Source organism: Gorilla gorilla, chromosome 2 (genome assembly GCF_029281585.2).
Source record: "Gorilla gorilla gorilla isolate KB3781 chromosome 2, NHGRI_mGorGor1-v2.1_pri, whole genome shotgun sequence".
Classification (NCBI taxonomy): domain Eukaryota; kingdom Metazoa; phylum Chordata; class Mammalia; order Primates; family Hominidae; genus Gorilla; species Gorilla gorilla.
The window spans coordinates 204,385,879-204,413,842 of NC_086017.1; the positions used below are offsets into that span (position 1 = coordinate 204,385,879).

At 39.7% G+C, this 27,964-nt stretch overlaps 1 protein-coding gene across 1 annotated transcript in view; it reads right to left on the bottom strand.

Moving 5' to 3' along the window:
* The window catches only part of ATP13A5 (ATPase 13A5), a 102,621-nt gene that overhangs the window by 53,335 nt on the left and 21,322 nt on the right, over nucleotides 1-27,964 (bottom strand). The window contains exons 6-12 of the mRNA XM_004038219.5: nucleotides 24,562-24,631; nucleotides 21,512-21,646; nucleotides 15,434-15,506; nucleotides 14,363-14,491; nucleotides 5,364-5,534; nucleotides 4,185-4,342; nucleotides 1,558-1,746 (exon numbers count right to left, since the gene is read on the bottom strand). Of these exons, the coding sequence (XP_004038267.5) occupies nucleotides 1,558-1,746; nucleotides 4,185-4,342; nucleotides 5,364-5,534; nucleotides 14,363-14,491; nucleotides 15,434-15,506; nucleotides 21,512-21,646; nucleotides 24,562-24,631 (925 nt within the window). The remainder of the gene's footprint in view (nucleotides 1-1,557; nucleotides 1,747-4,184; nucleotides 4,343-5,363; nucleotides 5,535-14,362; nucleotides 14,492-15,433; nucleotides 15,507-21,511; nucleotides 21,647-24,561; nucleotides 24,632-27,964) is intronic.

Sequence of the window (27,964 nt, forward strand, 5' to 3'; positions counted from 1 at the left end):
ACAGGAATCCCTGTTAGAGAACTTCCAAGGGGGTGTTATTCGGCCCTGCATCTAAAATGAAGTTAACCTTGTCGGTTCTTGACTGGTGGTGATCGAGAACTTTCTTTGCCAAACAAAATACAAACAGAAAGAGAACTGACATAACCTAAGAGATACACCCCTTTCACCTGGGGACCAAGCCTGGTCGAGTATACTCATTGGAGTCACTCCCATTTGCCTTCTACTCTCCATTCTTGTCCTTTTTGTCTGGGACAAGCAATGATCTCTTCTGTTGTCCCCAGATGGCCTCTTTCTTCAGTCTTGTCTCCCTTCCATCCTGTCTCCCCAGTTGCCCCTGGTGGGATAGAAAACACCTAAAGAAATGTCACCAGTCTTCTTAAAAAGTAAAGGCTCCTATTCTGCTTCAAGACAAGGACCCACTCCTTAGCGTGGCATATGAGGCCCTTAACAATTGCCCTCATCCCAGCTTCATTCTCTACCTACCAGCCCATATTCTAGCCACACCGCATGGTCCTCTGTTCCCCACATGCGGTGGGCCCCTTGTACCCCTGTGCTTGTCAGCTGCTCAGCTCTGAGCCTGGGGCTTATTCTTTCTAACAACCAAGGCTGCACCTCAAAGGTGGCCTCCAACCGTGGCAGGTAACTGTGCCCCGCACTTTCCTCAGGCCTCTATTAAACACACATCTCACAGCATGATCGCCATCTACACTCCCATTTTCCTGCTTTCTTAGCTAGACTAGAAGCTTCTCAAGGGCTAGGAAAGACTCATTATGGGACTCTCTACCAGCATTGTACACAGCAGTGGCTCTCTGCCACAAAATGGCAAAGGCCCTAATAAATTATTCAAATGCACATGAATTGAAGACAAAAGGGACCCAGCCAGGCCCACTGCTTTACAGCAGTTAAACTGGCCTGTCCAAGCTGAGGGCAGGATCCAAACAGCAGGCAGCTAATGCTGAAGTCCTCCAGGTTCCCCATAGGAGACTCACGTCATGGGGGGGTGTCAGGACCTGCTTGGTAAACACGGTCTTCCCCATGTGGCATGTGCTCCTCCTCTGCCACCTTTCCAGGTCCCTAAGCACAGAGACAACCTAGCCTGGAGTCACAAGCCCTGAAGGAGCAAAGGGGCAGGACAGGGTCATTGTTTCCTTCCTTCCTTTCCTTAAGAGAAGCAGAGGAGGAGAGAGGAAACAGATTCACGTATCTTCTGGACAAAACATTTCAGGAAACAGAAATGTTCCTCACATTTTCTGCCAAGTCAGTCAGTCTAAGAAGTTCCATAGTAAGAGATGGTTTTTAAAAAACCACAAACCAGGCACACAAATTACTAAGTTTCATTAAAAAATTCATGATGTGGTGGCTAAGCCGCTAACTTTAAGAGTCAGCAGAGCAGGCTCCTAGAATGTGATCTTGCACTAGCTCACTCTGTGACCTTCTCCGGCCTCAACGTTCCTATCTGTAAAATGGCAACACTGGACTAGACATTTTCTGAGGTTCTTCCCAGCTCCACCATGCCTTGAAATCATTAACGTTAAACCTGAGAAGTCTGGATCATACTTTGTCAAAGCACACGAGGTTTATTTGCCCACACATGTTGATTCTCTGTGGGGAGATACAGAAGATTTTCTTTTTCTTCAGTCTCTTCTGAGCATACACGTTGCCTATGGTCAGGGCAGCTGGCAGCACTGGAGGGACAGTCACGGTGAGGAGGATCAGGGCCATGGTCACAGTATCTTTTGGAGGAACCTGGGAGAGGACAGACATTTTCATACAGGATAGCCCAGCACAGCAGACTGGCACCCTTCCTAGTGCCAAAGGAATGAGCACATTGTCTCCTACCGCAGAGCAAAGGAGACCTTTGATCCCTACTCCCAGTCCACCATCCCCTTTCCTGGCTCTGTTTCCCTCTACTTAGCGTTCCCTCTGCCCAAGCTTGACTGTTGGCTTATGAATCTCTCTCCCCCACTAGCCTACAAACTCCTTGGGTGTAGCAGCTATGGCTTATTCATCTTTGAATCTACCTTATTTGTCTCTAGATACAGAGCCTAGCACGGGATTTAGCACAGAGGAGGTGCTCAGGACATAGATTGAATGGATGGCAATATAATTAAAAACTAGGGCCAAGATCCTTCCAAGATCTCAGCATATATTATTAACTACAGAGAAGCCAATATAAAATTAGCTTGCTCTCACTGGATACTAACTCTGGAGCAGGAACTGTATTAGGCTACATATATTATTTAGTTGCTCTCTATAACAACCTTATGACGTAAATACTATTATTTTCTCCATTTAACAGGTAAGGAAACTGAGGTTTTAACAATTAAATAATTTTCCCAAGGCCACATACTAGGTAAATGACAGAAATCTGAACCCTATTCTGTCTTACTGCAGGGTACAAACCCATGACCAATATGTTTTATTATCAAGTCAATTTTGTGAACTCAGGATCCCTGGCAGGTGATACGGTTTGGCTGTGTCCCGACCCAAATCTCGTCTTGAATTGTAGCTCCCCGAATTCCCACCTGTAGTAAGAGGGACCCAGTGGGAGGTAATCGAATCATGGGGGCAGTTTCCCCCATAATGTTGTCATGATTGTGAATAAGTCTCATGAGATCTGATGGTTTATAAATGGGATTTCCCCTGCACAAACTCTCTTGCCAGCCACCATGTAAGACATGTTTTGCTTCTGCTTTGCCTTCCAACCATGACTGTGAGGCCTCCCCAGCCATGTGGAACTGTGAGTCCCTTAAACCTCTTTCCTTTATAAATTGCCCAGTCTCAGGTAAGTCTTTATTAGCAGCATGAGAATAGACTAATACAGCAGGTCTCCAGAGGAGGCTCACACAGTTAAGGTCAGGGATGAGGTCAAATCACAGGGTTGACTGATGGATTGTTTTGTTTCTTCACATGCTCTAGATATTAATGATTCTACCCTCTAGAACCTCACCTATGTTTTTGTTAAATTAACCATCATTTTAGCCATAAATACTTTTTTAAGTATTGGAAACATGGAATTCAAATTCAGTAGCAATGTCTGCTGGGGACATCTTTTGCCCAATATCAATTTATCACAAAATTCATTACTCCCTTCTTTTCCCAACCACAGACACAGAAGAGTTTTGACCCTAAGGACTCAGCCTTGTCTAGCGCTGAACCAGTGCAGATAGAGGCAGCCAACAGAGCCACAGGTTCTGACCCACAAGAAGTTGGGGTCTGGAATTATTAGTCTTGTTGCCTCAGTGTGTATTGGATGTTAAGTTCTTCCCAGGAAACCTCATTCTCAAATACTGCCAGGGCTTCCATGAGCTTTTTTCCTGCTTTTCTGCCCAATGCTCCAGCTCCCCAGATTAAATTGGCATACTCCCTCAAATTCCAGCCCCCGTGACCTTGACATTCTGCCTAGCTCTTCACAGGCCCCATCGTGGGCCTCTCTTGACCCAGAAATGCTCCCTGGGAGCTATTTCAGATTGAAATAACTACTCAGCAGTTAAGTTTTGGCGTGAACATTGCCTTGAAATTCTTGTAACTATGTCTTTTCCCACCAATATTCACTGCCCACCTCTCTCTCTGTCTCACACACACACACAAACACACACACAAACACACACACACACACACACACGCTCATTGATGCCACCAATTTGGACATTGTAATTAAGCCACTCACAGTTTTTCACCTGTTTGGATGTTTTATTCACAATTTTCTCTTCCTCCCCGCCAGCTCACACTATTATGATCCCAGACTTTCTTATTTTCTGGTTCACAGCAAAATCAGACTCTTAGGACCAGAAAGGACCTCAGAGGTCTTTAGTGACAACCCTTCCCTCCCTAGCCACCAAGCTATGACAAGGAGCATCCAAATGAAACCTGACACCCTGTAGCTTAAAGGGAAGTAGGTATCTCATGCAGTACCAGGTGCTCTGTAAAAGTGGAAATTTAACTTCATTTCAGACCCTAACCAGAACACATGGGAAACCCACTGATTGCATAGTGTTTTAGGTATTACCTAAACACAGGGGGCAAACTAGGCATGAGAACATTTCCGCTGTCTAAGAAGCTCTTTTGGACAGTAATGATTCATAGAATGATGGGATCAAGATGTAACCTAAACCAACCCTCTGAGTTAGGTCAAGCTCTTTGCAGAATCTATACTATTGAAAAGCCTTACCCCCAGTACTTACTCCATGGTACATATATACCCCTAAGGCATAGAAAAAACCCATGACACCAAGGCAGGCCAGGAACACGATGAACTTGAAGGCATCGCTGTATAGTTTGAAGTTCAGAGGCCGGGGGTACAGGATGGATCTCACTAAGTCCCCTTTGGCTGTATTGTAACCTATATAAAGATAATCATAGATCAAGTAAGGCTGCTTGATGGACACTTGGCCTCCTAAAAATGGCTTTACTGTCTTTGAGGAAAAGAGTAGAGTGTCCTCTAACCTGCTACCTAATCATTTTATAAGTTTTCAGGTGGTTTTCATGATTTTTAACCATGAGCTTCCATGTAGGCCACAGGCTGAGCAATGCTCTAGTGTCTAGTGCCTGCTAACTAGTTTGAACATTTAAAAAAATTTGATATTTTTAATTTAAAAAAATCAGCTAGAACAACTAAATCATAAACCAAACTAAAGTATACAGGTATTACAGTGTAAAGTGTATTTTGCATCTGTGAATAAGTCGGGTGGCAGAAACAGAGGTCAGAGGTTAGAACAGAGAGCTAGGACCAGGTCGTAGGAGGCCTTCATTGTGTCATGTCATGTAAAAGACTGGGACTCAGGAAGTGTTTGCAGAATCATCCAGATTTGGTGCCACATTTGGTATGGGAAACAAGAGGAGTTGGAGATGGTATTAAGAGACCAGCATGATGGTGATGATATTAACAGAGAAAGTCAATACAGGAGGATGAATAGTTTCAGATTCGTTGGCTTTAACTGGTCTATAGGGCACCCAGGTGGAGTTCTTTATTACTGAATTTGACATACAGCCTAGCAAGCAACTCTTTGAAAGGAAAAAATCCTCGTAGTCGTAGTGGCTGAAATTGTTTTTTGGTAATCACTCAGAGGAGGTGTCAAGGGAGATAGAAGCAGCGTATGGTCACAAGCAAAAAGAAGAGCATAGTTTTACCTTTGACAAATTTTACTTCACCTACACATACCCTTCATCACATAGAAGGGTTTTACCAATAAACCATTTAATTAAAAATGGTGACACTTTAGAATAATAAGGGTCTGTTTGGAAAAAAGCATGTTGTTACTACCAGAATGTGGCAAACTCCATAATCCTAAACTAAATTTCCCTAATCCAACTCTCCCCATGTTCAAGCATGAATTAAACTTACAAATGTGGAATCCACTAACCTGTTTGCAAAACGACTGCTCGTACAGGCCCCTGCCCAGAGGGCTTGACCTGGATAACTTCTGTTCCACAGAAAAGGACGTGTTTCCTATAATCCTCCAAACTGTGACGTTTCCAAGGCATAGTGTTCTCCATCTGGGGCAATGGTGTCTTTGTAACAGGTATACTTTCTCCTAAAGAGGATTGTATTTTGTTGAATCTATGTAAGCTCAGGTAGTTGGTCAGAAATGGTGCATGCCAGTTTCAAGAAATTATACAAACCACAACTAATCCGGTCTTAATGCCCATCCCATGAGTCAGATGAGTGTTCATAGAGATGCTGGTGGTACAAGCAATGGTAGACTTGATTCTATTGCAAATATTTAGATTAGATCTGCCTATCTATCCTATACCTGGCCTGCATGGTTTGTTGTCATAATTTTAAAAGCAGCCTATTATAGATGAATTATCACTGAATCATTCTCCCAAGCATTCATTAAGCCCAGCACTATTTTAGGCAATGAAGGAGCTTTCCAGCACGTGAATAGTAATTACTATTTGCTTTGCATTCACTCATTTATTCATTTGTTTATTCATTCACCCATTCATTCAACTATTTTAGGTGCTTATTCTGTTCCAGGAACTGTGCTAGGTGCTAGGAATATGATGAACAAGAGAGACAGAAATCTTGCCCTCATAAGCTCATGGAGCAAGGTGAGAAAATAGCAGTTATTCCACATCATTTTCAGATGGAGCCCATCCAAGTCCCATTTTTATCATCTCATTCTTTTGCTCAAAATCCTTAGCCTTTTCCATTGCCACTACTGAATAAAGACCAAACTCTCCTGCTAGATTGTCAAAGCCTACCATGATTCAAACATCATTGCCTGACATTCCCCTACAAAAGCTCCAGCTCAACTAGGCCACTTGCATTTCCTTTTATTGGCCCCCATTCTTTGCAGGTAGCAATTTTTTTCCTTTCCCTGGTGGCTATAAGACAGAATATTTAAGGTACAAAGAAATCAGCTCAGAGTTCAAAAAGGATACATTTCAGAGACAAAATAAAGATGTTAATAATAATTTTTGGCTCCAAGATTTAAAGAGTATTAGAATGAATTTAAAATTCCATCAGTCTTTTACTAAATGTTCAATTAGCAAGATAACTTGTCATATTTCTAATTTGGAAATAGTATTATATCAATCATAGTTATACAAATTTAGGTCTCATCTCTCTTTCTAGGTCATAACTGGGAACAAGAACTTTGACATATATAAATTTGTATACTCTTCATTTTCCTAGTGATATGTAATAGGTTCAAAACACACAGTTTTTTCTTTTTTTTTATTCTACTTTATATTCTAGGGTACATGTGCACAACATGCAGGTTTGTTACATATGTATACATGTGCCATGTTGGTGTGCTGCACCCATTAAATCGTAATTTACATTAGGTGTGTCTCCTAATGCTATCCCTCCCCACTTCCCCCACCCCACGACAGGCCCCGGTGTGTGATGTTCCCCTTCCTATGTCCAAGTGTTCTCACTGTTCAATTCCCACCTATGAGTGAGAATGTGTGGTGTTTGGTTTTTTTGTCCTTGAGATAGTTGCTGAGAATGATGGTTTCCAGCTTCATCCATGTCCCTACAAAGGACATGAACTCATCCGTTTTTATGGCTGCATAGTATTCCATGGTGTATATGTGCCACATTTTCTTAATCCATTCTATCATTGATGGACATTTGGGTTGGTTCCAAGTCTTTGCTATTGTGAATAGTGCTGCAATAAACATACGTGTGCATGTGTCTTTATAGCAGCATGATTTATAGTCCTTTGGGTATATACCCAGTAATGGGATGGCTGGGTCACATGGTAGTTCTGGTTCTAGATCCTTGAGGAATCGCCACATTGTCTTCCACAATGGTTGAACTAGTTTACAGTCCCACCAACAGTATAAAAGTGTTCCTGTTTCTCCACATCCTCTCCAGCACCTGTTGTTTCCTGACTTTTTAATGATTGCCTTTCTAACTGGTGTGAGATGGTATCTCATTGTGGTTTTGATTTGCATTTCTCTGATGGCCAGTGATGATGAGCATCTTTTCATGTGTCTGTTGGCTGCATAAATGTCTTCTTTGGAGAAGTGTCTGTTCATATCCTTCGCCCACTTTTTGATGGGGTTGTTTGTTTTTTTCTTGTAAATTTGTTGGCGTTCTTTGTAGATTCTGGATATTAGGCCTTTGTCAGATGAGTAGGTTGCAAAAATTTTCTCCCATTCTCTACGTTGCCTGTTCACTCTGATGGTAGTTTCTTTTGCTGTGCAGAAGCTCTTTAGTTTAATTAGATCCCATTTGTCAATTTTGGCTTTTGTTGCCCTTGCTTTTGGTGTTTTAGACATGAAGTCGTTGCCCATGCCTATGTCCTGAATGGTATTGCCTAGGTTTTCTTCTAGGGTTTTTATGGTTTTAGGTCTAACATTTAAGTCTTTAATCCATCTTGAATTAATTTTTGTATAAGGTGTAAGGAAGGGATCCAATTTCAGCTTTCTACATATGGCTAGCCAGTTTTCCCAGCACCATTTATTAAATAGGGAATCCTTTCCCCATTTCTTGTTTTTGTCAGGTTTGTCAAAGATCAGATGGTTGTAGATGTGTGGTATTCTTTCTGAGGGCTCTGTTCTTTTCCATTGGTCTATGTCTCTGTTTTGGTACCAGTACCACGCTGTTTTGGTTACTGTAGCCTTGTAGTATAGTTTGAAGTCAGGTAGCATGATGCCTCCAGCTTCATTATTTTGGCTTAGGATTGTCTTGGCAATGTGGGCTCTTTTTTTGGTTGCATATGAACTTTAAAGTAGTTTTTTCCAATTCTGTGTAGAAAGTCATTGGTAGCTTGATGGGGATGGCATTGTATCTATAAATTACCTTGGGCAGTATGGCCATTTTCACAGTGTTGATTCTTCCTATCCATGAGCGTGGAATGTTCTTCCATTTGTTTGTGTCCTCTTTTATTTCCTTGAGCAGTGGTTTGTAGTTGTCCTTGAAGAGGTCCTTCACATCCCTTGTAAGTTGGATTCCTAGGTATTTTATTCTCTTTGAAGCAATTGTGAATGGGAGTTCACTCATAATTTGGCTCTCTGTTTGTCTGTTATTGGTGTATAAGAATGCTTGTGATTTGTGCACATTGATTTTGTATCCTGAGACTTTGCTGAAGTTGCTTATCAGCTTAAGGAGATTTTGTGCTGAGACGATGGGGTTTTCTAAATATACAATCATGTCATCTGCAAACAGGGACAATTTTACTTCCTCTTTATCTAATTGAGTACCCTTTATTTCTTTCTCCTGCCTGATTGCCCTGGCCAGAACTTCCAACACTATGTTGAATAGGAGTGGTGAGAGAGGGCATCCCTGTCTTGTGCCAGTTTTCAAAGGGAATGCTTCCAGTTTTTGCCCATTCAGTATGATATTGGCTGTGGGTTTGTCACAGATAGCTCTTATTATTTTGAGATACGTCCCGTCAATACCTAATTTATTGAAAGTTTTTAGCATGAAGGGCTGTTGAATTTTATGGAAGGACTTTTCTGCATCTCTTGAGATAATCATGTGGGTTTTGTCTTTGCTTCTGTTTATATGCTGGATTACATTTATTGATTTGCATATGTTGAACCAGCCTTGCATCCCAGGGATAAAGCCGACTTCATCATGGTGGATAAGCTTTTTGATGTGCTGCTGGATTCGGTTTGCCAGTATTTTATTGAGGATTTTTGCATCGATGTTCATCAGGGATATTGGTCTAAAATTCTCTTTTTTTGTTGTGTCTCTGCCAGGCTTTGGTATCAGGATGATGCTGGCCTCATAAAATGGGTTAGGGAGGATTCCCTCTTTTTCTAGTGATTGGAATTGTTTCAGAAGGACTGGTACCAGCTTCTCCTTGTACCTCCGGTAGAATTCGGCAGTGAATCCGTCTGGTCCTGGACTTTTTTTCGTTGGTAGGCTATTAATTATTGCCTTAATTTCAGAGCCTGTTATTTGTCTATTCAGGGATTCAACTTCTTCCTGGTTTAGTCTTGGGAGGGTGTATGTGTCGAGGAATTTATCAATTTCTTCTAGATTTTCTAGTTTATTTGCATAGAGATGTTTATAGTATTCTCTGATGGTAGTTTGTATTTCTGTGGGATCGTTGGTGATATCCCCTTTATCATTTTTTATTGCATCTATTTTATTCTTCTCTCTTTTCTTCTTTATTAGTCTTGCTAGCAGTCTATCAATTTTGTTGATCTTTTCAAAAAATCAGCTCCCGGATTCATTGATTTTTTTAAGGGTTTTTTGTGTCTCTATTTCCTTCAGTTCTGCTCTGATCTTAGTTATTTCTTGCCTTCTGCTAGCTTTTGAATGCGTTTGCTCTTGCTTCTGTAGTTCTTTTAATTGTGATGTTAGGGTGTCAATTTTAGATCTTTCCTGCTTTCTTTTGTGGGCATTTAGTGCTATAAATTTCCCTCTACACACTGCTTTAAATGTGTCCCAGAGATTCTGGTATATTGAAAACACATAGTTTTTTCAAATGCGCAGATGAATTAAATAAAAATGCCCAAGTTTCTCTATGATTGGTTTTTCAAAACTCATTTTCTGCTGTGATGTATTTTTACATGCTAAGGTGTAAGAAGCTATAAAATTGTTATTAGCAATCTTGAATATTTTTCAAGAAATTCTTTTAGGCAAGTGTTGTTCCCTATGCCATTTTCTTTAAAACAATTATGATATTCATCCATTGTGTGGATGTATCAATTGCATTCTATGGCTTCATAGAAGGGTTAGAATGTTTTGACAAATCTCCAAATTATGGTACTATATTGTTTTGAAATCAGCCTTTGTAAGAGGCAAATACTTAGAGATCATTGCCTTTTTTTTTTGCTTTTGAATCACAGAATATTAATCCACAATATATACTTAGGCTAACATCAGTAAACTGTTTTCTGCACACAAAACCAATGAAACTGGAGGCAGTCATGTATTGATCAATCAGTAATGGAAGTCATTTGCAGATAATTTGTTCCAGAGATAATAGTCAGATGATTTTACAGAGAGATGGTTTTCAAGTCTCTTTTATGCTATTTGCATATTAATAAGAAGCCTCATGTTTTGGCCTTTCTGGGGAGCCCAAGAAAGGATGATTCATCTACAAAAGATGTGGGGTCCAAGGCAGCTGAAGAGAGTTTTAGAGGAAAGAACCATCATTGCTCATCATCAACTGTACATTTGGCTCCCTGTGCTGTCAAGTGGAGGTTCTCTCCCTTGTCCACAAGGATCAAGATGCCTCCTCATGGTGACAGTGTTTGAAATTCCAAGTCCTTTTAATTTATAGTTCTGGAACCATTAGACTGTAAATGTTTTGAGACCAGAGACCATTTCTCATTTAACTTGGTGACACCAATACGCAACACAGTACCTGGCACATGGTAGGCATTTCTGAGCTTTTATTGAATAAATGGATGAATAAATAAATAAGTAAAAGGAAAGGGAGAAGGAGGATGATAAAAAGAGAGGACGAAAGGATCAAAGGAAGAGAGAAAAAGATCTGACCTATCAACTGATGATAAGCTTGTCTGACAGGATATCGATGTGAGATCATCACTTAGGAAAATCCCTGCATGTCCTACTCAGGTCACTGCACTCTCGCCCCACACACATCTCAAATACATCAGCAGCTTAAGGAAGAGAAGAAGAGGGAAGGGGATTGCGGCAGAGTGCATGCCACCCCTCTTCGCCATAATTATCCCTAAGAGAATGAGGAAACACTGATTACAAGCCTAGGTTCTGGGGACAAAATGCCTGTATTTAAGGCATTAAATTTATTTATTAAGACAATAGATGTCTTCTGTTTTCTTCATATAACTTATAACTGTTGAAAATTTGTGTCATTTGTATACTTTCACGTTTTCTGTCTCTGTCACTAGAATATCAGCTCCACAAGGGCAGAAATCTGATCTGCCTTGTTCACTGCTATGTCACCTGCAGAGTTCCTGCTCCATAGTAGGGGCTAATAAATATCTGTAGAATGAGTGAATTCACAAACAAATCCAAATCTCAGCTGTGCCACTTCTAAGCTGTGTGACCTTAGGCAAATTAGTTACCCTTTCTGGGCCTCAGATTTGCCCACTCTAATAGAGTTGCAGGTTGAATGAAATAGTATATGTAAAATGTTAGCACAATGCCTAATACATATGAGAACTAAGAAAAAAAGCTATAGTGCCAAGAGATAATTTCTAAATTAACAGATTTCCCCCCCTCCCAAATGATATTCCCTTTTGTCTCCAGATTCCTCCCATTTGAGAGAAGCTAGATCTTGAAGTTGATTATTGTTTCAGGAAAGACAGCAGAAGAGGAGGACGGGGGAGTTGATCACTGGCTTTTGAGTTTTTTAAGTCCTTCATGAGTTTGATCATGGATTGAGAGACTATCTGAGAGTAAGAACAAAGTTTTTCTGCTCACCACGCCTTTCCTCTACTGCATTTCTAGCTAAATGAAAGTCCTCGTACTGGGAGTTGGAAGAGAATCCAACGGGACTTAGATGTGGTGTGTCCCTGAGAGAAGAGGCGTGCACCACAGTAGAACACGGGAACATGCAACAAGGTTGTGGAAACAGCGCGAACAGCACCAGGATCTGCCGCCCTGTCCAGGTAAATAGGCCTCAGACAGCTCAGAGTGGAGTGGGAGCAGCAGGAAGAAGAGCTGCCCTCAATCAGACCCCTCTCCCTGATGTCTTGCACATCTTAGGACAGTCAGACAAGGGTGAGGAAGACCACCTAACTGATGGGGACAACTGTCTGACTCAGATATTCACACTGGACACTTTTAAGGATGGCAAAATTTGGAACCGACCTAAAAATTAAGTGTAGTTAGAAAATAAAGTTAAACTTCTTGCACAGCTGAATTTATGACAATAGCATAAGGCTAAGGAGAGCAGGAGGAGAAGAGCTTACCAGAAAGTGGATACTATTGATGGGAATACCAAGTAGGGAGAAAAAGGTGATGAGGCAGGAAGATGAAGTCAGCAGCTTTTCCCAGCTTAGAATTATCTTTCTCATGCCTATAGTCCTTTATATTTGGGAGCAAATGCCACCTCCAATTCTGATCCTTTCACTTGCTAGCTGAGCAGCTCTGGTCTTTTTACCTCACTCTCATTTGTAAATCGGTATTCTAACAGCTCCTAGTCTAATTTGTTTTATACCATGATGGAGTGAGATATAAAAGTTATTTATAAAATGTAAGTTGCTATAGAGATGCTAGGAATATTTGATATTTTTATTCTTACATAAATAAAGACTTCTATCTATGCAAAGGACCATTTCGTACATAGGGAAGAAATACCCAAATCATATTTGTGGACAAATTCCCTAGGAATATATTTGCAGTTTCAGGAATCTTACCTTAATCCTCTGTTTAATCAAGATCCTTTCCACAAATATGTACATGAGTGGGAGGATCTATGTAGGCTGTGCAATAAAGTATTTAGACCATACTGGGATTTAGATCTTTCTGAAGAAGTTAACAAAAAAGAAATGATGTATTTTTCTTCATGTGTCTGTCTCTGAAACTGGCCTCTATCGGTACTTAAGTTACACAGATATTAGTGCTGATGATTTCATTTTTCCAAACAGGGAAACTAGAAGCCACTTGTCATTTAAGGTTATTTGGAGCCATTTTGCACATTTGTTGAAAGGCAGCATTGTTTGTCATTTCTATTCCTCTGGAACTCTCTGAGTTTTCCTGGGAATCAAGGCAAGTTCTGTACACCCGCTACAGTGAAAGGAGAGAGGGCAGCCCAAGGGCAGTGAGACTTTCTGTGTTCCCTCCCCATGTCTGCTCACTGCCACACTCTCTGTTACCAATGAGAGAAGTCATTCTTCACTGTCAGGCTGCTGGGAGGTGTGAGGCAGCTGTTGTGCTTGAATGAGAAGGACAGTTTTCCTTGGGCTTGAGGTTTACAGGTCGGATACTATGGCAACATTCTGGGTAAAAGATATGATCAGTATGCAAATCCTCATCACTATCATTATAGGACACATTTCAACACATTAAAGGAGTATTTTGTAATTATACTGAACATATTTATGTTTACTGCATTTTCTTGTCTCAATTTTGAATTAAGCAGACCCATTTTAATGTAAAATCTGCTTGTGTTGAACAATTTAGGGATAGATAATGAACTTTCCCTACATTTAGGTCATGTTGAAACATTTTCTCTGTCTTTATACCATTTGGAAACAGAAAAACTAAACAGTCTGTAAGCATGAAAGACAAAGTTTCTATTTCTGTGTTGCTGTATAGTCTCTTCTCTCATTACAATGTGCTGTGTGTTTTAATTTTTTGCCTAAAGAATATTTTATAAGTAGTATCTTACTAATTACACAAATTCAAGTAGACTTAACAAAGTACAAATGAGAACTAGGACTGCCTGAACTATAACTAGAAGATTAGTTTCTGCTCAGTGAGATCAACAGGAATATAAATCTAAAGAACAGAACTGTGTGATCATCTTTGCCCGAAGGTTCAACTCAAACTCCTTTCCTGTGAAACCTTGGCCTCAGTAGTTTTCTATCTACAGAGTACAGGGTTGGATAAAACCTCTATGGCCTTCCAATTGTGGGAGTCATGGTTTTTAAGGTTGTATCTCTTTTGTACATGTGTATAAACCATTCTCATGTTTATGAAGAGATTGTGCTTCAAACTGTGTAGTGCTCTCATCCTCCTCTGAACCCAAAGCGCCCTATTCACCCCACTAATTGGTCAATTAATCACATGTCATATTAAACATTTGTTTTCATTTCACATTTATTGTGACTTAATTCTTATATTGTTAAACATTTCCTGTTTGTGTATATTGTGTCTCCATATAAATGCAAAGGCTGGCTGTGTCTCCCTCACCTATCTCTGAATATCTTAGCAAGGGTCTGGTATAAGGTAGGTAAGGATATGTTGATCTGATTAGATGTCAGACAGGGAAGAGGAAGCTCCATGACAACTGCCTACCTGTAAGCATGCCTTCATTCACCACGCAGCTTCCATCAATCAAAACAGCATCACATGGCAATGAAAATTTTCCTGGAAGAATAAGAATGTCTCCGGGAACCAAGAGACGGGATTCCAGCTCTTCCAAACCTACACCAAAGCAAAGTTTCCATGAATAGCTGACCTTTTCCTCTTTTTACTTAAGAATGAAGGCAACTAAGAATCCTTATTAACCTATTGGCCAAGAGCTACCCTACCTGTTCAACTGTTGAAGCCCCTTTTTAGTCAATTGAAAATTCCGAAAGAATCAGGATTAGGAAATTGGTTCCTGGGACTCAGAAAAGGATTAGCTAAGCAATAGATCCCATCTTGATCCTAGTACCTGGTGTGCTTTGCCCACAGCAGATACACAAGGGCACTGGGCAAAGCAGAAGTGCAGCTTCCTGCTGTTTGCTCTCGTCCGGGTTTCTGATTCCTGTGGTACACTTTGTCTTCTTGGATTAAGGCCTTACTTAAATTGCCCAAATAACTTCTGCTGTCCCAGGGTGCAGCTCCTCGCTCCTTGCAAAAAGCCACAGCCACTCCACCTCTGACTAGCTCAGAACAGATGCCAAGTGTCCAGACAGCTATCTAAAAGCCCCATTCAGGCCTGGGTTCCAGATGGCAGTTCAAATTGTGTGATGCAGGGTCTGTTTGGGATAGTTAGACTGGGAAATAAAGGAACCTTAAGAAGGTTTACCCAGTGTTATTCAAATGAGTGACATGTGAAGGGGAGAGGGAATTTGAAGGAACCCAGACATTGGGTAAGAATGATGGAATGAGGGCTTGGGTGAGGGTAAGGCAAGCAAGATGTCCAGTGTCCAAAATTTAATGAGGCCCTTGTTCTCAGGGACCTGCAGCTGTGGGGTCAGCACTGGCATGATCTTGCCTCTTTAAATTTTCTATCTTAGAGGGCTTCTTTGCCTCACCCTCATCCCAGTTCTGGGTTCAATCTGAAAAGATTATTTCTCCTTGACTAATAATTAAGGACAAATGAGACCAATTCCCCCCTGAAATATTAAGATGCTGAAGACAGCCTAACACATCACTTACCTTTGTCTTTTACAATGATTGTAACCTGGACTTTGTTGTGGTCCTCCACGAGGTTATGCAGCTTAACCGATTGCTACCAATTAAAAGGTAACATTTAAACATTAGATAGTTCATATTCTGAAAACCACATGATCTCATTACAGTAAATACCAGGCCAGCTGTCACAGCTAAAGGGACTCTGGGCAAAGGACTCAACTTCTTTTGATGCTTCAGCTTCCTTGCTCCAACCCCTACCTCACCTGACCCCCTATGTGCAGCAGCAAATATGCTTATTAGTTTAATGCTATCTCACTCCCAAGAAAAAATAATGCACAGCCACTGCCTCAAGGACCTAAGCCAAGGAACCTGTTAAAAGAAACTTTAGACAAATTAAATTTAATGGGAGTTTAATTGAGGAAGAAAAAAAAAGCGATTCGCATATCAGGCAGCCACCAGAATCACAGCAGATTCAGAGAGACTCCAGGGATGCCTGATGGTCAGAATAAATTTATAGAACAAAGAAGGGAAATGACTACAGAACTCGGAAGTGAGGTACAGAAACAGCTGGATTGGTTACAGGTTGGTGTTTGCCTTATTTGAACAGTTTGAGAACTCAGCAGTGTATGAGTGGTGGAAGTATGGCTGCTGTATGAGTCGCTGAAGATTGGCCAAGACTCAGGTATTGTAACAGACGCATAAGTTAGGTTTTCAATCTTGTCTATTAAGTTAGGTTAAGGTTGGTCCACAAGGACTCAAATATAGAAGTACAGAGTCCTTCTCAGGCCATATTTAGTTCACTTTAACAAACCAAAGCTACATTTCTTGAAGATGCACAATCAGAATGAGGAAGAATGAGACTGTGAGCAGGTTACTTCCCTCTCTATGCCTCTGTCTCCCTGTCTGTAAAACAACAAAGCTAAATGCTCTCTGTAAGTGGCTTTCTGCTTGTAAGTGTCTGTGAATGTTTGGGTTGTGTTTTGATTGCATGTGGGACAGCCATCCTCTCCTTTCTGAACTGTGGATTTTCATATTGGTTAAGTCTGCAGATGGGAGTTATGCTGTTAAGTCGTCAATCTTGTGCTACTGCTTATGAGTTATTTAGCCTGTTTAACTCCTTTCTGCTCATCAGAAAGGGGAGATTATAACAGAATATGATAGGGTTAAGTTTTAAGGTATTTTATTCTTATAGAGCCCTCTGTGTAGTACTCAATACTATGCTAAGAGCTCGTGAGTGTTAGTGATTCATAAGAAAGTTGTTGGAAAAACAGTTGTGAGAGCACGTTAACTGGAAAGACTTGCTTGAGATAGTTTATTGAGTTAGGACTCTGTGAAAAGTGGAGAAAATGGAAGGAGCCCGGAGAAGTGGAGAAAGCATCTTATAGGATAACACAGGGGACAGAAAGGCAGAGGTGAGAGATGATTTCATCCATACAGTTCCCCAGACTGACTGTTGGGGCAACATCAGCGAGAGAAAGTTCCATGCTGGGCCAGCCCTGGAAGGTACTGCCTCTTCCTGTTTGGATGTCAGTGACTTGGATGCCTCTAACTGGAAGTGGGTTTGAATACTGTCAGCAATACTTAATTCACCTTAACCTAATTCAAATGTAAAACTTTTTTTCTTTTAGCTGTTAAATTGTTTTGATCTGTTCTGTTGGTGATATTTAATGTTACAAATGTCACCAGGCTAAGACAAGCATTACACATAATTATGCAACTTTCCCCTTAAGAAAACATAATGAACCCAGCGTTAATATTTATATGGAAAAATTTATGATATACTTCAGTTTTGCATGAAAAGTTAAACTTTGGTAATTTGGATCAATTGAGTGGAAGAAGCGATGGTACTGTTTAGTACATATTCATTGCTCTAAGGTGAATTCCTGAGGCTTAACTGTTGGGGCATGCATTTTAATGATGTGTAATAGTGGGAAAGTCAGCTGTGGTTCTGTGGGCAAAGAACCCTGGAGTCAGCCAGGATTTCTGAGTTGTAGGTCAGGCATACCCCCTAATCAGTCAGGTAATGTGAGTATGTAAGAAATTGTGCCTTAGAATTTAGTCGTTTTCTCTGTAAACAGACAACATTGAATTGGATCACTTTCAAGTTATACATTCAAGCTCTAAAATGATATGACATTGATTTATTTTGCATGTCAGAGATTTATTTAAAACCTGCAAGGCATCATAGAAGAAATACACATGGTATATAAAATGGCTCAAATCTTTATTATTTGTAAATAGTTTAAAACATGAAGCAGTTATTATGTGCCAGGCATTGTTGTAGGCACTTGAACAACAGTATTTAATTTTTTTAATTCTCAAAATAATTCTATGATGAAAATGATATCTCCAACATACATGTAAAAACCAAAAAAAAAGGGGTTGAAAAATGTTAAAGTAATCTTTTCACCATCATTTACTTACTAGGTAAATCAAACCTAGGTTCATCTGACTCTAAAAGCTTTTCTGTTGAGGAATATGTTCTACTAGTGCTTAAAAATAGCATTTTTTTCTTTAAGAAGATAAAAATCCTTCCTCTAGATTTCTTTTTTTTTTTTTTGCTTAGAAACTCGTTTAGATAATGCCAAATTCAGCTTAGCATAAGAGGATGATAATCAACACATTTGGAAGTGGTGAAGTATGAGTTAATAATACTTGACTGTAGTTCTCAAAACTCATTATGCTGTAGAGCTGGATTGGTTTATTAGACTTAGCATTCTGTGTAACCTGTCATGCTTCCAGGCCTCTGCTCAAGCTAGTCCCTAGGATGTCCACTCCGGTTTTCTACTAGCAAACTATTTCTAATCCTTCACATAAAGGCCTACTCAAATGTCACCTCCACTCTGCAAGTCCCTACAATTCTCAGGAAGAATTCATTGTTCTGCTCTCTCCACCTGTGTGAGTGTACTGATCACATTCCATTATAGCTATCTGCTGTCTTGTCAGGCCTCCCTCGTGAGTCAGGCAGTAGAGAGAAGAAAGGCACCATGTACATTATGCATCTGTGGATTCCTCTAGAGCCTATCACATAGTAGGCCCTTATCAAATATGTATTTATTAGAACCAAATTATTCTACTTCTCCCAACAACACTGGAGTGGGATAATGTTAGGCTCTTCTTTGAGTTAATGCACTCAGAAAAATCTACAAACACGGGTTTCTATGGCAACCAACTAGCTAGGAGAAGGCAAACCCTGCAATGCTTGCCATGACTGCAAAGCTCGTTGCCTGATTTTCATTAGGCCACCTTTAGTTTCTTCTGTCCCTGTTCAGCAGGACCAGGATCAGTTTCCAAGATGAATTTGCATATCGTTATTATTCAGCATCTGTTGCTATGTGCCCTTGTGTTTGTTGTGGCTGGATTTCCTCTAGAGATGAGTAATGAGGGTATTAACTCAGGTGCCTCTTGAGCTTGGCTCTGTCACGACTGAAGGCAAAGCACTGTGGGCCAGATACTCCCAATGCTATTTCTAGCAGCCACCCGTGGAGCTCAGCAATACTGTATGCACATACAGTTCAATGCAAATACAGTTGAGTACCAAGGTTTGCACTCATGCCTGCACCAAACTTGTTAGAAAGGGACTGAAGCGGGAGGGTTTCTTGGCTTAGGAAAGGTAAGCTTTCTTTGTGTGGCATGATTTGGGGCCCCAGTAGATGCAGAAAAACATCTTATTCTACTCCTGCAAACACTTACTCTCTTACAATTTTCCAAAGCCTGTGTTTGTTTACCTAAGTCTTTAATTCAGTGAAATAATGAACTTCAATGTAGCTCAACAGAATGATTTGGAGATAGCAGTAGATGCTCCTTCTTTCAATCCTGCCAAAGCCCTTCCCCAAATCTTACTGCTGCAAGGAAATTCATGAGTCACTTTGAGATTGTGCTCAATGGGACAGTGTGTATGCAGTACTTGACTTGGAATCAGAAAACCTGGGGCTAAGGTCTATGGCCACTGTTACTGAGTGAGTGTGAATAAGTCCCTTCACCTCCTGGATTGCCCCTGTCCCTCCCTCTCAGGTGGTAGGAGGCTATAAAAATCATGTATGTTTTATTTCATAATTTGCCATGTCCCATACAAACACATACATTGTGAATGTGGGCTCCTATTGTAAACTGTAAAGTGCTAAACAGATGTTGATGAATGAGGACTTGTGATTTAAATTGCAAATATACAGTTTCAGGAAACTGGCTCATTTTGTGGAGTGTTACAAGGTGCTTTACAGGTTGGGTTAGGTACCCTTTTATTAGTAAATACTGGCTGCTAATGAGATTAGTGTTTGTCCTCTAATTCCTTTTCTGTTTTTTAAAGAAATCTTTTGCAATACTGCCACCAAGTCTAAAGTTCCCATATTAGCCACTGTTTTGAACAAAGGAATGTAGGGATTCTGTTAAGATATGGAACCTGAATGTTTAAATTCCAGTAAGGATTTTTAAATAAGCAAATTACAAGTATTAGAAAACAGGTATTACCTAACTTTGGAAGGGGAGTTCTTATAAGCAAAACAATAAACCATAAAGGAAAACAGAAATATATTTGACTCTATATAAATGTTCATCCACAGCTAAAGTCAAAGTCTAGAGAAATAGACTAAAAAGTAAAACTTTTTCACATATATGATGAATATAAAGAGGCCCTTAATATAAAATGAAAATGCAAAACACCATTAGACAACAAAAAAGTGTCTAGTCTCACCAGCAATCAGGAAAATGTACCTTAAAACATCAATGAGACCCGGTTTTTTTAAAGACGTTAGATTTTAAAAATCGTAAATATCAATATAACTCCAGAAACTGATGAATCCAGGGGAAATAAATACTCTTGTGTGTTTCTGATTAAAAAAAAATTCTTTCATTTGTGGAAAATAATATAGCAGCATCTATTAAAATTCAAAACATACATATGCCTTGATTCAGTAACCTGGCTTTTGGCTGCTATGCTAAAAAATGCAAACACTAATATGTAAGAACACGCCCATACTGTAGCAGTAACTTTTAATTCAACATTATTTGTGGTGGCAAAAGACTGAGGGGAAATTACTTTCAACAAGTAATGGAATAGTTGAATAAATTATGATTTATCGTGGAATATTATAGTATTATTTTAAAAACATGAATTATAATTATTTATTTACTTGGTGAATTGCCATTATATATAAAGTGAAAAATGAAAGTTCCAGATTAATGTGCATAGTAAGATCTTATTTTAATTTTAAAAATTAATAAAGACATAAATCTCCATATAAGCTGGTATAGATATGTGCACTTAATAGAGTAAAATGAACGAAAAATATGATGGCATTAATAAATAAATACATATATCTGGGACCTTCGTGTTTGAATTTATCCTTCAGTGGGTTCCCTTATAATAATCATTCTTAAGCTTTCAGAATGCATAACAATCATTAGTTATAAAACTTTTGAAAATGAAGATTCTAACCCTGGATATTTTGATTTAATAAGCCAGAAGCTCAAAAATGTCAAGGAATTCTCTTGCTGAAACACTGCCTTATTGAGTATAGAATCAAAACTAATTTTTTCTACAACCCATCCCCTAACTCCCACACAGGAATTTCTGTATTTCTTTGGGATTTCCGTAAAGATATACCCAAATATCAAATGAACACATAGACATTATAAAGGACTTCTAAGAGAGAGACTAAAATTTTTCAAAGACAATTAAATAGGAAACCTACAGAACAAATACAATATTTAAGTCAGGGGAAATAGATGGAAATGTTCTAAGGGGCATAATATCTTGATTAATGCACACAGTTGAGACGCTACCCCTTCATTCTCCTAAAACTATGGCTGGCGTCATTAATCCATCACAGCATTCTTTCCCACCATACTCAAATAGAGCCTCAGAGTGCTTCTAAACAAAGCATTCGATGAAGGCTTCAGATGATAATCAGAGTTTGCAAAGACATTTAACTCTCCCTGGTAGTCCAAAGTCCTCCTTCTGTCATCCCATATTTGGTAAGCCCTCACTTTTTGTTTCAAGACTTATGGTTGACAAAGCAACTCCTGGCTCTCAGTGGAAATACCATGGGCTTTACTTCTTTAGCTAGAAGCTAAATAGAATCTGACTGTGATTTCAGGTCTTACCTGTCGCAAATCATACACACTTAAGACAATGGAGATAACAGTCAAAATGATGATGGCCACAGAGTATTCTATGTAACCTTGAGACAGCCACAAAGTTAGGGTGAAGGCTTGGAACACATAGAATGGATTTAAAACCTGCAGGCACAAAAATGGCATTTGGGTCACTCGCATGAACCTTAGTAGCAATCAAGAAGATGTCATTTCATTATCAATTTTTTTCTCATTTTTTTACAACACACACAAACCTCTAATATTTAAGAATTCACTTAGATCGCTATTGATTTGGGTTGAGAAAATGTCAAACACATAGAATGTGATATGGTGGAAGCAAAATTATTTTATGCATTCAGAGCCATGCCCACAAGTTGATCATTCTTATTCATTTTGAATTTCGAAAATATTTTACCAATAACAAAATTTAACAATTCACCTTCTTAAACAGACTGACTCATAATGGGGGAGGTACATGATTCAGTCTCTTTTAAAAACGTACTTCCATTTGGAACAGTTTAATTGCAGTTTTATTTTTCATATAATCACATGCTGCAGATTTAGTCAAGTTGTGCAATGAAAATGAAAGATTCTACTTTTCTATTCAGGTCATTTAAAAATAGCATATCTTTCATGTCACAGGTCCTAGCAAGGTCACATAAGAGTCAGCTAAGTTCTTCTCTTGAACAAGGAGGAATACTGGAGAGAAATGTCTTCCCCAAGGCTGCAGAGCAAATCATGAGCAGAAGGTATTACCAACCTGAAAGCTGGTCACTCATACATGTACATTTCTGGTCGCATGAGAATACCTTCAACTTTTTTTGTTCCCTCAGTTTTTCCCATTTGGGTCCTGCTAACTCATGCTAATAATGAGAGCAGAGAGGGCAAACCTGAGAAGCCAGAGAAAAGTCACAGGATATACACACAGAAAGTGAACTAAAGAGTCCATCAGAGCAAAGCAAGTATAATTTTTCTGAGAAAGTGTTCTTTCTAATCATTATGAATTGGATGAAATATTGGTTAAAACCAGTGCTATTCTCTCTTACCTCTGTTTTCTATAATTCCCTTATGTACTAAATACAATTCTAATTTAGTCTTAAAAGTGAACTGACATGTGGTAAATAAGTTAGTACGTTGTATCTTAAGTGTTGGATATATTTTGTCCATTAAAAAAGATTTTGTTCCTTAATGTTTCTTGTTATTTCAATCCCAACTGCTTTACTTACAAATTATAGCTTTTTTGTTTGCTTATTATAAAATGCTCTGATTGTAGATTATGTGCAAATGATAATATGATCTTGAAGTTAAACAAATCCAGTAGAATACTGGTTAAATACTTTTTGCAGAAGAAACAACACTATTCTAATTAATTCAGTTCTCTTATTTAATAGTTTTTTGAAACCAAATGTAAACAAATAGTTGTACTTGGTTTTTTTTTCTTTCTACTAAAGGGCTAGTAAATAGGTTCCAGAAAATACTAGCACTCCTTTCAAATTAGAACACATTGACCCCTGGAGAATATTTGGCAATTTGAAAATGTACTTGATGTTTAAAAAGCTGCCTACTTTTTGATAGTTAGGGAAGCTATGCATATGTGGAGGCAGGACGTATATGGGAAATCTTTGTATGTTCCACCCAATTTTGCTGTGAACCGAAAACTAGTCTAAAAAATAAAGTTAAAAAAAGCAACCTGTTTTCTGCTTCAGACACAGAATAATGGTAAATAATTTTTTAATATTAAAAAGATATGTCCATGTTCCAAAACAAAATGACCATCTTTATGGGTTAGAAATAGACTGAAAACATGCACCATTGAGTGGGGGCTCACATCATCAGATTCATGGGTTCCAGACAAGGACTAGACAGCAAAATCTAGGAGCTCCTTTCTCGGAGGAATAGAGACAGAACGTGTCCCTTAGGTGGCTGAGGATAGAAATGAGGCATATGGTGGAAAACAAGGGTGGCCATGGGCTTCCTGTTCCAGAATAGAGGTTGAGCAAAGTCATAACCAATGAAGGCTTTCCACCCAAGGGTGGAATGGGAGAGGAGTGTCCATGGGACAACTGTGAACTGGGCTAAGCCTCAAGCTGGCTAAGAGCATGCATGTGACAAATCCCTGAAGGACAAGCACCCAAACCTTCAGGGACCACATAGGGGCCAACTGGAGGCAAACAAAGCCATCAAAGAAGCACAGAAAGCACAGACAGAAAGAGAAAAATTGATGGGGAAAGTGTCCCACTTAAGGTAAGCGTTAAAAAAAAAAAAATCCAAGCACACAAGGAAAATATTTTTAAAAACAAAAACAAAAATAAAACACTAACAAAGGGAGAAGTTACTCTCAAGAAAATGAAGATAATAAAGTCATTTGAAAAAGACCAAAAGAATACATTTCAAATCCTCAATAATTATAGAAATAATAACATTGCCCCATGCTGTGGACTGAACATTTGTGTCCCCTCTAAATTCATAGGTTGAAGCCCTAACCCCCAATGTGATGGTATTTGGAGATGGGTCCCTTGGGAGGCAATTAGGTTGAGATGAGGTCATGAAGGTAGAGGTCCCATGATGGGATTAGTGTCCTTGTAGGAAGAGGAAGAGACCAGACCTCTCTCTCCACCATGTGAAGACATAAAGAACACAGTAGTCTGCACACCCAGAAATGGGTCCTCACCAGGAACTGAATATGCAAGCACCTTGATCTTGGACTTCCCAGCCTCTAAAACTGTGGGAAAATAAGTGTTTGTTGTTTAAACCACCCAATGCATGACATTTTGTTATAGCAACCCAGTGGACTAACCACCCCACCACCACCACCACCACAACCACCATCCAAACTAAAGAGAACAAAACAAAACAAACAGGAGATTATGAAGCAGGAATCTGTCTCACACTGGAAAGGAATTTTAAAGTAAACCTGAGTTTAAAATAAGCAGTAACAAAAAGAAGTCGCATGAAACAAGATATCATTCACATCAAAGTATTTATGTGTTCCTTCTAGGAAGTAAGAAGTAAGGGGCAGAAATTTATTTTTTCAAAAAAAAAGAAAAGAAAACAGTTACCTGTTTAACAAGCAGCTTCCATATTGGTTGGATTTCAACCTCAATGGCGTTGGGCCCACACACTAATCTTCTGTGGGAAATTGATCATCCATTAGTGTCATAGCTACAAGCACATGATAAGTGACTACAGGCCAAACTAAACAGAAGTCATTTTTCTACTCTTTGGAGATTTTGTGACTTTGATTAAAAAATAATGTGCAAGTTCTTTTGAAACGTAATTCTAAACTACTATTTTTGAAATGAAAGTCAGTGTATGATGGACAGAGCTGTAGTCCTCGATACAAATATATCTTAAGTGTAGTACAACTCAAAAAAAAAGTTGGAAAGACACTTTCATTTTGAGTTACTTTTAAAATAATTTTATTATATACTAAAAGCAACGAAAAAGACACAGCTATGCAGATGTTCCTAGACTTGTCAGGCATTCTAGATTGCCCTTGATGTTAGAAGTCATATCTATCTTACTTTGGTACCTCCAGCACCTAGGACAGGGCCCTTAGTATACGAACTGAATGAATACATATTAGTATATGAACTGAATGAATGAGCAAATGAACTGGAAGATATGGCCTTCATGGCTAACACTTGGTAAACGTGTACATTATACACAAGGTGTAATACATATGTGCATTACAACAAGAATGCATATTTCTATACTATTTTACCATTAACAAAGTTTTTACAAAGATTCATTTGATCCTCACAATAGTCCAAAGGAAAGGGCTAATATCTCTATTTTGCCAATGGAAGAAATTATTCAGTGCGGCATGTAGCCAAAAGTGCACACATCTAGTATGAATCACAACAATGTAACATTTTTTTTTTTTTGAGATGGAGTTTCACTCTTGTTGCCCAGGCTGGAGTGCAATGGCACGATCTCAGTTCACCGCAACCTCTGCCTCCCAGGTTCAAGCGATTCTCCTGCCTCTGCCTCCCGAGTAGCTGGGATTACAGGCATGCGCCATCACGCCAGGCTAATTTTGTATTTTTAGTACAGACGGGGTTTCTCCATCTTGGTCAGGCTCGTCTCGAACCCCTGACCTCAGGTGATCCACCCGCCTCAGCCTCCCAAAGTGCTGAGATTACAAGCGTGAGCCAGCACGCCCGGCCTACAATGTAACTTTTAAACAGAGTTGACAGTGTCAGAAACTGCACTTAGCCTTTTATATGCATTAACTCCTTCAATCATCACATTATTCCCATGAGATTTCATATTATTAGCACCTATTGTAATAAAAACTCAAGCTCCGATAAACCAAGAAACCTTTCCAGGATCGCAGAGCTAGAAAGAGGCAGGCTTTGTAGCATGGTCTATGACTCCACTTCACAAATCTGCCTCAGAAAGGACCAATGGGGAGAATCTGCATGAGAGATCTTTGGTCTCACTGAGGTATAACAGAGAGCTGAACCCAAGTTTATCTGACTTCTTAGCCATATTTTTTTCCAAGTACAATTGTAGTTTGCAAAGGACAGAGAGGACTCAAACCGAGGTCTTCTGACTCCATGCCATGAAAACACTGAGGTTCAAGGATGTTGGGAATCAGAGAGGGCAAACAGCCCATCACGCTCTTTGACTTCTTAAGTCCCTAAACCTCCCGCTGGAAAGAGCCCATAACTCAAACCATTTCAGTACTCAGGACTCCTTTACACAATCTGGGGCAATAATCTGTTGTTAAGCAAAGTGTCAGAACTTAGGACCCCAAACTCGGTCCTCCATTCTCTCTCCCTCTCTCCGTTTTGAATGCCCTTCCCACATTCTTCAGTTTGTGAATGCCTACTCAGCCTCGGAGAGCCAGATCCGACAATCAAGCTTAATGGTTGAGAAACGTGGGAGCAGAGAGGCCTGGATTTGAACACAGCTAAGACCTTGTGCTTGCTGTTCCCTCCACCTGGAACTAATTTCCTCCACAACTTCGTATGTCTACCCGCTCAGTCCCTCAATGAAACAAGGGCGTTCCCTTTGTGAATGAATTTCATTCTTTCTCTGTTCAAGTAGCACCTCCTTACTGGGCTTTCCCTAACAATGCTCCTTAAAATAGCTACCCTGACTCTTAATTCAGATTCTCTTCATCTCTTTATCCTGCCATATTTTTCATTATAGTGCATATAATTACCTGAAATTACACGTTATGTTTCACATTTTAATAAGTTTGCAAAAAAAAAAAACAGACTGTATCTTCCACTATAATGTAAGCTTCCAGAGGACATCGATACATTCCGAATGCCTAAAACAGAGTCTATTACATGCTGAATGAACGAATTGATGGCTGAATGAGGCGTCAGCCTCACTCTTCTCATCTGTAAAAGGGGTTTTATAAAACATACCTAATAAAATTGCTATCAAGCTGGGTGTGTGGCACACACCTGTAGTCCCAGCTACTTGGGAGGCTGAGGCAGGAGGACTGCTTGACCTCAGGAGTTTGAGACCTGCCTGGGCAACAAAGGGAGACTCTAATTAAAAAAAAAATGCTACCAGTAGCATATGAGAAAAATACATAAAGCATTTAGTTCTCAATAAATGGCAGCTATCTTTGAAGTCTTACTCCCTCTGGCACAATTAACTCTATTTTTCTCCCTTCCAACAACCTTTCTTTTCTTAGCAACAGCACTTACATCATTAAATTATAATGTATACTTAAATGTCTTTTCCCTCTAGTTTCCTAGAGTCCCTTTAAAGGCAGAAACAGATTTTTTTTTCTTTTTCTTTTTCTTTTTTGAGACGGAGTCTTGCTCTGTTGCCCAGGCTGGAGTGCATTGGCACAGTCTAGGCTCACTTCAACTTCCGCCTCCCAGTTTCAAGTGATTCTCCTGCCTCAGCCTCCTGAGTAGCTGGGATTACAGGCCCACACTACCACACCTGGCTAATTTTTGTATTTTTAGTAGACACGGGGTTTCACCATGTTGGCCAGGCTGGTCTCAAACCCCTGACCTCGTGATCCACCTGACTCAGCTTCCCAAAATGCTGGGATTACAGGCATAAGCCACCATGCCCAGCCCAGAAACAGAGATTTTTAAATCCTGTCTAAAAATCTAGCACTAGGGGCACAGTGTCTGACCTAGAGGATATTCCCTAAATATTAGAATGAATTCATGAGGTTCAAGGCAGTACATGGGGTATGGAAAGCAGTTTAGAAAGCAAGCCTAGAGTCTGATGCTCTTTGGCTCTCCAAGTTTGGCAATATTACCATTAAGAGAGAAGAGATCCCATGAGGATGGGGATCCAGTTGATCAATATTTGCCTGTAGATCATCCTCTTTATGGCTCATCTGAGCCATATTGAAATCACAGCCTGGCATGCCCCTTGCTGCTGTGTCTCTTCTACTGCTTCTTGCCAAAAAATATTGTGTGTTTAGAGATCATGTACCCATCTCAGTTTCAGCACAAGCCAAGCAGAATATTCAGG